The sequence below is a fragment of the Sander vitreus genome, chromosome 7 (assembly GCF_031162955.1).
Source record: "Sander vitreus isolate 19-12246 chromosome 7, sanVit1, whole genome shotgun sequence".
Lineage (NCBI taxonomy): Eukaryota > Metazoa > Chordata > Actinopteri > Perciformes > Percidae > Sander > Sander vitreus.
The window spans coordinates 7,326,455-7,340,045 of NC_135861.1; the positions used below are offsets into that span (position 1 = coordinate 7,326,455).

General features: G+C 40.1%; 1 protein-coding gene across 3 annotated transcripts in view; it reads right to left on the reverse strand.

The window, feature by feature from the left end:
* LOC144520572 (vitamin D3 receptor A) overlaps window positions 1–13,233 on the reverse strand; it is a 74,151-nt gene extending 60,918 nt beyond the window's left edge. Inside the window, exon 1 of one of the 3 annotated variants that reach the window (XM_078254362.1) lies at window positions 13,119–13,233. Coding sequence is in view for 1 of the 3 variants with exons in the window: in XM_078254361.1 (XP_078110487.1) it covers window positions 11,396–11,624 (229 nt within the window). In the remaining 2 variants the exon portion in view is untranslated. The other 2 variants (XM_078254363.1, XM_078254361.1) reach the window with 2 other exon arrangements.
* Between the last annotated feature and the right edge of the window lie 358 nt (window positions 13,234–13,591).

Sequence of the window (13,591 nt, forward strand, 5' to 3'; positions counted from 1 at the left end):
TAAAAAAAAGAATCTAAAAAAGGTCTAGACCACATTCTTTAATTTACAGAAACCCAACAATTCCCCCAAGAGCATCCATTTGGTGTGACAGCGACGAGGAAAAACTTCCTTTTAACAGGCAGAAACCTCGGACAGAACCTGGCTCTTGGTGGGGTCTTCGGTGTTTTTTGCCCCCAACGTCTCCTCCCAGGCAGCGCGGCAATGGTTAGGTTTAGGGTTAAGGTTAGGGTTGGCTGCCTGGAAGGCGCCGTTGGAGGCAAAAAACACCATCGAGCTCTTGGTGGGTGGCCATTAGGATTGGGCATCGAGAACCGATTCCTACTTGGAATCGTTTCAAAAATTACGATTCCAGTAGAATCGTTTCTTTAATGGAATCGTTTAGAGGATTTGGCTTTAATTCCGATCATTGCTTCCCAATTTAATATGCGCAAGTTTTGGTTTCTCGCTACAAACACACTCGCTGGGTGAAACGGTGGAACAGAGTGGGAGGACGGACTAAAAGAGAAAATCTGAGAAAATGAGACAGAGAAAAACAATAATAGAGTGAAGTGGCAGAAGTTGATTGGAGGAGTGCCATGGAGTGAAACTGTAGATAGTGTGGAGAAAACAGTGTGGTTACTATGAAACAGCTGTGTCAGCTTTTAGCATACACACTGGACACCATTACACACACAGCAAGTCAAACATATATGCATTACCTGTGATAGAGTGACTGGCGCACACGCGCACACGCACACACGCACACGCACACGCACACACACACACACACAAGCGTGCTCAGACCCATGCACCTTGCAAAACCCATAAGTGTCATCCAAATACACTTCCATCTGACTGCTGCAGCTTTGTTTTGACAGCTCCATAAGTGTCTCACACACACGCACGCACGCACGCACGCCCTGTGTGACTGCTAGCTTGTCAGTTGCATAGTATGAGTGCGACCACGCTAGCAGCTAGGTGAGCATTATAACGCGTTACAAAGTGACGCATGTTTGTCACAGAAGTAAAGGCTGGACTACAATAGAGCTGTTTGGAGCAGTTTGTGAACAGTGTTTTCTCTGGAAGATGGGAAGTCCCTTTGGGGTGGACTTTTGGCTTTTTCACTTTGTAAACCTATAACATGCACAAAAAGATATAAAACACAATAAAGGAAAGGGGGAAAAGCCAAAAGCATAATATGAGCACTTTAAAGACATCACACACAACATACATATACATCACAAACAGGATGATAAAATAACAAATCCACATGAATAGCATGGACAATGAAAGAAAAGATACTAAATAAAAAATCTACATGAATGTACTAAGGGATGTATAAGCATGAGACGCTTGCAGTGACAGGGCAGGGACTGACCCTGTGATTCAGTATGTATGGTAAGGTGCTCTATGAGAGTGTGTGTGTGTGTGTCATGGTGGTAGCGTAAATAAGTCCAATAGTGCAAGGATAAAGTCTAGAGACCAGCATTAAATATGGATAATATAAGAGAATAATGTAGACATAGTAATATAAAAACTATAGCAGTTCAAGGATAAAGTTTAGAAAACAAAAAAGACAGCATTAAATATAGGCATTATAAGGGAATAAAGTAGACAGTAGGATAGACACAAAAAAGTGCTTATCTTATCTTTGACCACATAGATGAACAAATTATGGTTATTTTTTGAATTTTGAATAACCCTAACACTTGAAATCAAAGCACACATTGCTTGAAATAAAGACGTCTTGTGAAAAAGAAGTTACATTTTAATGTTAATGTAAAATGCGAGTTTCCTAACAAAGTTGAAAATAAATAACTTGCATTTTTTGCCAACAAAATAAATGATTTTAAATATTGCCATGTCACAAGTAGAAAATAATCAGCATCTCTTGCCAACAAAATACATTTTAAATATTGCCCTATAAAAAGTAAAACGCAGGGCTTTCAAGCGTGGGAGCTCATGTCCAGAGGGGGAAAAAAAACTAACAAAACTGTCGGCCCGTGGATCTGTACCTTTCTCCGTTTCTGATACGTTTCATATTATACCAACATTTGCAGCATCCTGAGCCTTTTTGGCAAGGTTACTAGGAAAACTCAGCCCAGGGTGGTTTTTTTTCTCCCCAAAATAAGTTTCCTTTTTAATTTTTAAAGAATTATACCAACAAAAAAAAAATCTCTCTCGCAACTTAATTGCAACAAAAATACAAAAGACATTGCAACATTTATCTCAATTTTTTTTTACAAAAGCTCCCGCAAAATCAAGCATTTTGGGCCGCAACAATCTAAAACAAAAAGGCCGCAAAATCCCGGAGAGACTGAAAAGTGAGTGTTGTGAGAGCCAGTCCAGTAAATAGGCCATCTGCACTGCCACAGGTCTAATTTTGGAAAGGCAATGAGTTAAAACGACTGGTGTCAAAACTCCTGTGAGTAGCCAGAGAGATGAGCGAGTCTATCCAGTAGAGATATGACCTGACACAAATACTTAGTAGAAAGAAGGTAGGTAGCACTATGTTACACATGTATAAATATAGGCCTAGAACAGCTATACTTTTCTGCTTCAGAACAGACAAAATATTACTCGTAACATACTGCTAATATCTATACAACACACCTATTCACATATATTGTATTGCCTTGTGGCCTGCAAGGTAAACCAGTAATGTCACTGTTCTAGCCGAAGATGTGTGCGTTGATTCCATGATAGCAGCAGGGCGTGTGGTTTTACCTGTTGGGCCCCTGGGCACAGGTAAACGATCATATGGAATCTCGTAAATTAAATTATCGGTGGTAGTTGGTTTCCTTTTTGTTGTTCATGTTTGTCTTTGTTTATGTATGCCAGAGGAGAGAGGATCAGTGATTGTGCTCAGTTGCAGCTGCAAGTAATAAGTAAATTGGAATGATAAGTCACAAGATAACTGCACATATCAGCTTGTTTGCAAAAGAGAGCATTTAGTAGACTTTTAGGATGTTGATCAGTATGACTTTTAGTTTATAAGATCAGCTTTGGTGGCCTGAGCTTTCTTTTACTCTTCATGTTATTAACACTGGTGTGCATTGCTCCCTGCCCTGCATGCGTCTGTATGTGTGTGTGCTTCTGCGGCTATGTTCTCTATCCAACCTTGTTAGCCGGGCCAAACAACTTAATAAACAAAACAACTCTGCAACCCATGTGTTGATTAGACATGTCGATTACTTTCTGATCCTGTATGCTCTTCTTTTTAATTTTTTTTTAAATTGTAGGGCTTTTTTGTTGTTTTTCTAGCCTGTGGAATGAACATATCTGATCATTGGATTCCATAAATAAAAAGAACAAAAAACAAAAAACCATGTTTGATTCTGTGAAAAATATCCAATTAGATGACCCAAGATCAGGATATAGCCTACTATATAAATAACATGTTTCATTATTTATTGTAATTTTTGTCCACATTAGATGTCACAGAGGCACAGAAAATCCACGTATTTAAAACCACTTCATCTGTAACATTAAAATAATTTAAAATCACATTTTGGCACATAGAGGCTTTCATCAAAATGTAGGCTAATCCATTGCATTGTTGCACTTCATTATCATAATATCATTTCAATAGATTATATGCCACTCTCCACAGGAGCAAAGAGCAGAGCAGTCAGACAATCACACAAGCTATCTCAAAGCAGTTCACAACAATCAGAAGACAAGAAACAAGCGACACCCAACATCAGTCTGTTAAAACAATCGGAATGCTGATTGATACTAAAATGTATTATAGAAAATATATTATCGAAAGGCTTTTCATTTCTGGCCATTGTGTATGCCAAATGCAGAACGCTTCTAATTAATATTGCAAATATTTAGAGAATATTGTGTTGAAATATAGACCACACATGCATGTACTCTCAAACTACCGTGGTGTGTGAAAGACGCCATGTCTAGTCTAAAGGTAAGCATGTACATGGGTACACACACACACACACACACACACACACACACACACACACACACAACCTATTTAATCTCTTTTATGGTCTTCAAGTTGCGTCATTTCCCTGAATGATTCAGTCAGAAGGGCAAGGCAGCTTGCAGTGTGCATACTGTATGTTGGAGAGAGAGACTACGTACGAGTGTGTGTGCAGCAGTGTTTTTCCTTCTCTGGGGCATACACTACAAGCCACGAGCAGTGTAGCACTAAAACAAATCTGACCCAAGCAGATTCCAGCTCCTGCCAAAAGCAAATAGAGTCTTAAACGCTACATAATACAGCACACAGCAGGGGTAGAAAAGAGAATGGGTGAGAGCGACACCGAAAAACCATAACAAGGAAAAAAACACAGGAGGCAAATAGAACGACAGCGGGAGGGGGGGGGGGGGGGGGGGGTCAGAGAATGAGAATAACAAGCGTAAAATGCTGGAAGTGAGGGAGAGGAAGAAGGGCAAACGACAAAAGAAGCAAAATGAGAGAGACAGACCGTATAACCAGACAGAAAATGTTTAAAACAGCTAATTAAGATTTTACAGCTACCAGGAATTTAAATAAATGACCAATTTGGTAACCAACCCTAAAACTGTACACGCGACAGTATGTACATATACAGACTGTATTCTGATACCTATCAACAAGGATATGAATCTCAGAAGCACTATCAAATCAGTAAAGCCATGTTTTTCTGCATTTTTCATATGATGTTGTTCCCTGATAGCCTATAATGCAGAGTAGAGGGGGGCATGACACCCCGGAGGAGGGCATGACGCATTCACCAAAAATGGGGGGCAGGAGGTCGGACTCACACAGCCCACACACGCATAGCTTGGGTTTGTGTACTACACTAAATGAACAAATTCACAGTGAGAGAAGAGACATGAAAGAATGTGAAGGAAAGAGAAGGGAAAGAGAAAAGAGGGAATATTTGAGGTACAAATGTTTTTTGGGGGTTTTTTTATAAAGTGAAAGAGATCAAAAAGATGGGAGGCAGAGGGAAAGGTGTAAAATTAAACTTAGGCCACATTAAATTAATGTATTAGGACTTTATCCTCCTGAACCTATATTTCTGTTATCAGAATATCAAATTATAAATAATAAAATTATAAATAAAATTATCTATTATCACACAATTGTTCCGGCACTTTATTTAAAGTTATACTGTATAATGTGTACATTGAGTGAAAATTCAAATTCCACTTTGATGACTTTATGACGACACTGAGCCGATGAAATCACTGGTTCCAAGACATCAAGAATATCCAATATTTGATAGTAGCAGATGCATCATTTAATTCACACGACACATATTTTGCACTCTGGAAACTTCAGAATATCAGATAGTCTTCAGGATTTATAAATTTGTTTTGTAATGGTAGTAGGTCCAGCAGAGTAGTAGAGGTAAAAATACATAAAAGCACAAATAGACTCAAAGAGGAGTCAAGCTTTCTCCTAGTTTAATAGATTGACAAAGAGGATAAAGTAACTAGGTTTGGGGCCTGACTTTAAGAGCAATTATAAATCCAAAACTAGGTATAAAGCTGTCAAATCTAGCTTGTCTACAGTACATGATCAAACTATAAACGAACAGGTAAGAAAAAAAGACTAAAAGATTGTTAACAGATCTCCAGACCTCCACCTATTTGTCACATCTTCACCCATTTTAGAGACAATTTTGAGCCAAAGAGATAAAAAGAGACATTTGCACAATGAGTAAATGTCATTTATAATTTCTTTTTATTTTTTTTATTTTTTTTTATTCTGAAGTACTGGCATTGGGTGAAAAAGGGAGAGAGCGAAAGTGTTATAGCTCTATGCAAGAACATGCTTCGTCCTGTTGGCTCAGGCCTGCAGTTTTGCATTTACACTGGATCCATGGTGTATATTTACATGTCAAAAAGATGCTGGCAGACAGTGAGGCATGAACTATTTATGACAATAGTAATAAAGGATATTCACTTTAACTGCATTTAGAGCGTGTGTGTGCATGCAGCACGCTGCCCAGTCAGCCACATCACTTTAGGATGACTAATTGTCCCACAAACAGGATGAGATGGGTGGAGCCTTCTGTGGGGGGCCTGTTGAGTTACAACCAATCACTTCCTGTGGGCTTGTCTTTCCCTCTCTTTGCTACAGTAGCATCAGGAAAGAGAAAATGAGGAATGGAGGGGGAAAAAAAAAAGGTTGAGAAGGGTTAGTAGCTCACTGAAAGCCCCTTACACTGGGCCTCAACAGACAGACGCAGAAAGAGTGAGCAAGAAAGAGACAGAAGCTGAATTCCATTTGCTTGGGTTTTATGTTGCCTTCTCACTGTGGGGCAATTCCCTGCAATATCCAGAAATGTTAACACCCACTTTTTGGAGAATATTATTACTTGATTAAATGAATTTCCATCCCATTTTTAAGTGTGTGGAAGCAGAGGGAAACAGCTTGCCTGGTTCTCTCCAAGTTTGTCAATATGCACCTCTAAAGCTCTATAACAAAATGCTACTTTTGAAACAGACACTGGTACAACCTCCTCATATGCCGTCCAGTGCGAGTGACTACGGCTTACAGGGCCGTCAGCAGCCATGCAGGACATACAGACACTCTTCATACTTTAACTTCATACATGTCCACACACACACAAACACACTCTCTCTCTCCCAGGTTTAATGAGTGGCTGCACTAATGAGCCAGCCGTGCTTTTTAGTGTGGCAGTAAAACACATCCAAGTTAACTCTCACATCAGTCTAATTAAAAAGCCTCAGTTTAAATCAATGGAAACACAGAAGGCAGTGATGGTTGCAACAGACTTTTGGCTGCTTATGGAAATATCTTCAGTGTGGGGTTTGGTAGTCTGATTCCAGAAAAACCAAATTAAAGTCAATGAATAAGCTGTGCATTTTTGGAACCAAATACAGACTTGGATTACTGATTGTAAAAGGCCTGCGTTTGTGTGACATTGTAAACGTTGTTACCTTTTAAAATGTCAAAGCTTTTTTCCCAGGACTATTCCATCATGTCTAACAGCACAAGTTGCACGAATAACATTTTGCCGGTTTTTTTTGCTAACCTGTGGCGAAATCTCTCATTAAACTTCTTTCGCTGGGAGGCAGATGGGAGATGACAGACAAACATCCCTGACTTTTACAGAGTATCTATATTTAGTTGTACTTACTGGAGTACAGATGGGATAGAAACATTAGTACCAGGCTGATTCAATGGCTGGTGAACAGACAATTTAAATACCTTAAATTATATTTCAGCCTCCACAGCATGCAAACCGTAAAATGTGATGCAAATAATGAACCTCTAAAAGCGTAATTTGTGTGAGATCAAGGGTGGCAAGGGAACAGGCAATGTGGGGCTTCATTCTCGAACTGTCTGTGCCAACACAAAGTCCTACGCTGAATGAAAAATACTTACTTCCAGAGATCCACTGCACCTTTTCAAAAAACCCTGTTAGGGTTAGAAACGGTTTCCTGATTCCACGACTTTTTTTGCTTGGCCACATGTTGTCTACAGCTTATGAAGCAGGCATCTCTCAAGAAGTATCTGGGGCAATAAGACATGTTTCTTGTATGTATTATTTTAGAACTTGGTATATGAATCCAGATCTGCTGTCCAAGTTACCTCTGCAAATACAGACTGATGGTGATTTTAGTCTCCTGTTAAGCATTTAAGCTGCTTTCTGGCCACATTAAGCCCTACGAGGCCCTGCTAAAAGAAAAGTGGGCCTGTGCTTTATCTTAAGTCAGCCTGACAGGTAAAATGGATGCTGATGAACATTAGGCAGTATGAAGGGCTGACTGTTCTCAGATTTGTGACTGAAGAGATAACTTGGTCACAATGGCAAGTATTCAGTAGACTTACAGCCAATTAAATTTGCATTTTAATACATCACTATCCCTTGGCACATTGAATGTATGCAATCCCAGAATTAATATGGGTCTTAAAACATGTTGTTCATACTCAACCCATCCCATCCGGCAAAATGGTACTACAAGAAACATTTCAAGAAAATAAACTGCATGTCTCCATAAGCTACACTGTTGATGCAGGCACTATTCAATCCAAATAGCCTTACATTTACAATGGTGAATACATTTTTGCCTTGTGGAAACCTCTAACCCTAGCAGTGTTTGTGTTGTGTTAAGCTACCCCAGCCCACAACATGCTGCACAAGCCCTGTGATCTCTATGGTCTGTGCTATTGTTCACCAGCGCCGAGTCATTCAGATGTCGAACCCTGAGAACTTACAATTCTGTAAGCACTACTTGTATGGTAGGCGCTATTGACATTTATCAGGCCAAGCCCCCTAGGGGCTTCAAACAAGACCTAATCACACCAGCCACAACACCAGAGCTTCTATTACATTTATGTTGTAGCTATACAATTACCTCTCATAAAGAATCCATTAGCCCCTGTTTAGCACGTACACATTAAAGAGGGAAGAGGAGAGGAGGAGACTGGGGCTGTAGGAAGAACGACATTATTAAAGTAGGAGTAATCCGTTTTTCTGAATGTTACAAAGCAGACAAAGGTCTGTTTTTTTCTCCTCTCTATTACCGATTTATTCTGCACAACCGTGATTCAACTTCTTGCCAGCTCATGAAAGCTTACACATTTTACCATTGCTTGCACACAACTGGTGTCTAGTAGGTGATTCCTAGGGGAGTGATTTGTGTTGTTATAAAAATAAGCAGAAGAGAAACTGGTTAGTACGAACACCGTGGTTTAACAGACAATAGGAAAATTCAAGAGAAAAGACAACAGAGCACTGAGCTGTTTGAATGACAGGAGAACTCAGAAGTGCAGAGCAGAAATACTGCAGCAATCAGCACGCCACAACAAAAGATGGAGGCAAAAACAAAAAAGTGTCAGAGTGAGATTATTGCTACCATCACTCTGCAGTGTTTCCCACAGGTTGAGAATGTATTTGTGGTGGTGGGTGGTGCAGGATGTGACGGTGCAGCGCGTGCTGGCTGGGTTCGGTAGTAAACTAGTCAAACGAAGGTTTATGAACTATTTATTGAAAACAATGGCTACATGACATTAACATATAATTTAGAAATATATAACTATTTACATATTAAACAAATCAGACTAAAAGATTATGCAGATGAAGTATAGCCAGGATGTGCTTTGTCAATTAAATCGGGTTGGTTTGTCAAATGCTATGGTTCAGCAGATAAAATACTGGATTACCCGGAGCCCAAATGTTATATGTATTAACAACTTAACCTTAAAACTATACTATGATCCATACAGAAAGGTACATGTTATTATAAAGCTCAACAATGTCTCCTCCTAACTCCTGTTAAATCATATAAGACTAGGGCTATCTAAAGTTAATTCTCATTTTGTTTGTTAAATCATTGTTCGTTTTTTTTGAAGTGTTGTTATCCTTGTTTTGGGGATCCTAAACACAGTTTTGTACAGTACATGTCCGTGTTGCACTCGTTAAGATTTCATCTGAACAGATTTTTCTCATCCAAACAACTCTGAGTTGTAGTTTAAAACTTTTACAGCCAACTTAATGAAATCTCGAGCTTGAGTCCATACATTACAGTTAATAAATACAGGCAACAAGAACAGGAACTGAAGGCTCGGTTAGCAACGATTAGCTCCGATTAGTGGGTAGCTCCATTATAAAGATGGAGCGGAGGAGAGTGCTGCGGAGAGGGTGAACAACCAAACTCTAAAAAATGACGTTCGGGGAGCTTTCACAGCAGTGTGGTACAGATTATCCCACAGCAAGACCACCAGCAGCACGCTAACTAACGGTAGCCTCTGAGGGGGGGACTTTACAGGGGGGAGGGGCTGGAGGCCACTGGTCTGTGTGCGCTGTAAAAAATACATCGTTGATTGGAGAAAAGAAAAATGTAATTCGGGTTTTATCTACCTGGGCGGGTCTCAATCTACCGGGGGGGTGCCCATCTTCTATCTAGTGGATCGCTTCAAGTCAATTTCAGGAGTCGCATTCTCCAAGTTAAACCCTTATTGTTTATTTCCCAGAGGGAAAATATGGCATTTTAAAAGTAGCCTACATTTACAGTAGCAAGCTAATGGTAGACTACAGAGGAAGTGTGATATTTTTACGTCCGTTTCGGAGCGACAGAGGACAAATATTTCAGTCGACACATTAAGTGGAACCGAAATGAGGAACCAAAATGGGCGTTCTAATCCAGTCCGATTCCTACCGGTTGTGTAGGAACCGGTTCCATAGTGGAACCGGGTTTCGGTACCCAACCCTACCCATGGATCTGTTATCATTTTGCAACCTGCCTGTAACTCAGCAGAGTACAAACCTCCTGAGAACAATGTGCTCCACTAAGCACCTCATTACAGAAAGAGACCCTTTGTACCCCACTGAGGTGATGGGTAAGTGGGAGGAACCTTTAGATGAAGGAAACAACACAGCAAAGTGACAAAGTGATTATCCCTTTCATAACAAAACTTCTCAACTCCCAGCTCTTTCCAGATTCATAAAACTGTGACAAACTGTACGTTGACCTGGTGGATTTAGAGCATGATGTATGTCTCTTGCGCTGGCAACATGGAGCGGGTGACGCTGAGAAACATAGGCCTAAGGCTATATTACTAAAGGTTATGCAAGGATACCATGCACTCTTGGAGATACAAGGTTTTGCTCCAATGGCGGTGGAAGGTAAGTGATCAGTGAATCATGTTATTGTAGGGTGTAGCAGGAGAGCAACAAGCTTGTGCCAAAACAAGAGGAAAACAAGCATACATACAAATAGTGCAACTAAAAACACATTGGGCAAAATAACACAATATGTTCTTCAAAGAACAAAACATTAACTTTCCAATCTCTTAGTTGTCATTGCATCAGATTTACAGAAAGTATATTGTCTTTCATCATTTCCGACGGAGTCAATGCTGCAACAACAACACAAATGGAACAGACACTGTAATTCCAGCTCAGCACTACAAACAGCAGTACAGTTATAGTGTTTTATATGCTATGCTAAAAAAAAGTCCAAAATAGAAAAGCCTACAGATTGTGGGGTAAAGAAAAATAATCTATTCACACATAACATTTCTTTTGTTGTATAATTGTAAGTATAATTGAAATGCAGTTTAATTTCTCTTCTGACAAGGGAACCACTCGCAGCCTGAGTGGAAACACCCAAAGAAATGTATTATGCCCATACATGCTTCTCTTTCAATAAAATTAAAAAAATAAAAATTACCTATTTTTATTTAAAGCAGAATGGTTTTGTATAAAACGTCAGCCTCAAAGTGAAACGTATTAGCTGAAAATTCATAATACAAATAATACTTAATTGAGGAGCAATAATTCAAGATCACGAATATCCATGCACAACAGCAAGACTGTAAAGGCTACTGTATGAACAATAACACTGGATATTGTACTCTGATGACTTGATAGTTGATATTATCTGACAATATACATGTAGGATGCAATATAGAATCAAATATAATCACTTTTCCACGTCCAGTAATGTCTATGGTTCCCATCCGAATAGTCACAAAACAACATTTTCTCTAACTGTGAAAACGACTGAAGTCTATCCGGGTCCGTTCTACTCCACTCAGCTCCATACTGATCTGTCCCTTTGTCCTCCCCGCCTGCAAAGAGGAGTAGCCTCCCCCACATCAGAGACTGACAACATCCAGGAAGGAGCACTTGTAAACCCACATCCACAACATGCATCTGCCTGTCACTGTACAGACAAATTCAGAAATAATAGGAATTCAATGCAGTGTAATAACCTCCAATTCCGTTTATTTTCCTATCGACGTTTTTGGATTTGCGCACTGGCCCTGCAGCAGGCAGGCATACACATGTGGAATGTGGAGGGAAGCACCCGCCTATAACAATAACACCCCACACAAAACATAACCGGGACAGGGCTACCGTGGAAGTTTTGCTAAAATGCGAAATTAATCGGCAATGTGAAATACCATGTGGCTTCAATGCACGTAAACTCGGTATAGTGAGGAAACAAATAGAAAAGCTGCGGGATTTATTTATTTTTTGCTTGCAGTGGTTAGCTCATAACGTATGCTAACTGGAGTGCGTTCCTGTCACAAAACCAAGCTAGTGAATGCTCTCTTACCTGATGTGGCATATCAACCTTCACTTTGTGCAGTAGCAGAGGGGGCCCCAAATGTTGGAACCAAGTCGCCAAATTTCCGAGCCAGTGGAGTTGAAGGCAGCTTTTTTTTTTTTTTTTTTAACAATTTCCCCACGCTGAAAAACTTTGTCTCCGTGTAAAACAACACTGTCAACAGGAGTGATCAGGCAGGGCTATCTAACGGTCAGTCGGGGGGCTGGGAATTGGGTAACGTTAGAGTCCTGATGACGTCTCGTTATTTCTTGCATGAACACACTGTGACGCCAATAAACGATTCAATACATCTGGCAATGTAATAGTTGCCTTGCTCAAGCAGAGATACACACTTCTGAAAACAGGACATTAAACCTTTCGCGAAACATTTCGGGACTTCTGGGACATTCGGCACACAACAAATTATGCAGCACGAGTTCATCCAAACTAAACTTTCAAGTTGTATGATTGTTCACACTGCTTTTTACCCTCCGAATCTTGCTATTTTGTTAGAAAAACGTGGGACTAAAAGCAGAGCCATTATTGATAATGTTAGTGAGCGAAGCGCTTGCTTGTGGGTAGGACTATGATATGTCTGTGAAATAATGTTATTAGTTCTGTACATTCGGCCATATTCAATTGCCACATTTTAAAAAGGGGTTTCGTTGTCGCCTTTCTCCACACATAAGCAGAGAGAACGGTAACGTCAACGGGGCTCGGACACTAGCTGACAAGAATTGCAGCAGTTAATACGAAAATGTCCTTTAATATTCACACACCGTGGATATTAGTATGTGTTGTGTTAAATGGTCTTTCTACAGTGACAGTACGCCTCGGCTCACTGAGTACCGGTATATTGTTTGTGTCAGCGGTATGTCAAAATATTGCAGCACGCTGGAGAGCAATAACAACAGCTAACGCTACGCTTACAGCAGCACACTTCACTGGCCTGAAAAGCGCGTGTGCCTTTCGGCCTGAAAGCACTTCTTAGCAAAACGAGACGAGAAAAAGCATAACTACAACGCTATTATAATGTTACATCCACTTTCACTATACGGAATACTCTTAAAGGTACAGGGAAGTGCAAAATAACTTACATTAGTCCATGCGAAGGGCAACGTAAGCAGACACTCTGTTAGTCCAGTTTTTTAGATCTGTATCAACATAGACTGGTCATGGGCAGCACTTCTCCATAGACCCGCCCCCCACAGTTTAACAGGCATATCTATACATATAGAATATTCCTCCCAGTGTCCAATCACAGCTCGCCACTCTGGAGGAGTGTCTGCTCCCATTGGTCGCGAAGCGTGTCAGCCTCGAGCCGAGTCTCCAGCTGTCTCCTTACCATATAGGGGTGTGTCGTGATGTACCACACAGCCTGATAGGTAGTAAGCAATTTCGTCAAAAAAGAATAGTTAATAAAAATCATAAAAATGTATAAATGAAAAGAACTACACATGTATGGCGTTTGCTTGCCTGCATTTATAGAGACTGGAGAGATGGTGAGACATGTCACAATATTGTTTTCTTTTATACATTTGTGTGTGCAAATTTGTGTTTTGACAATGTT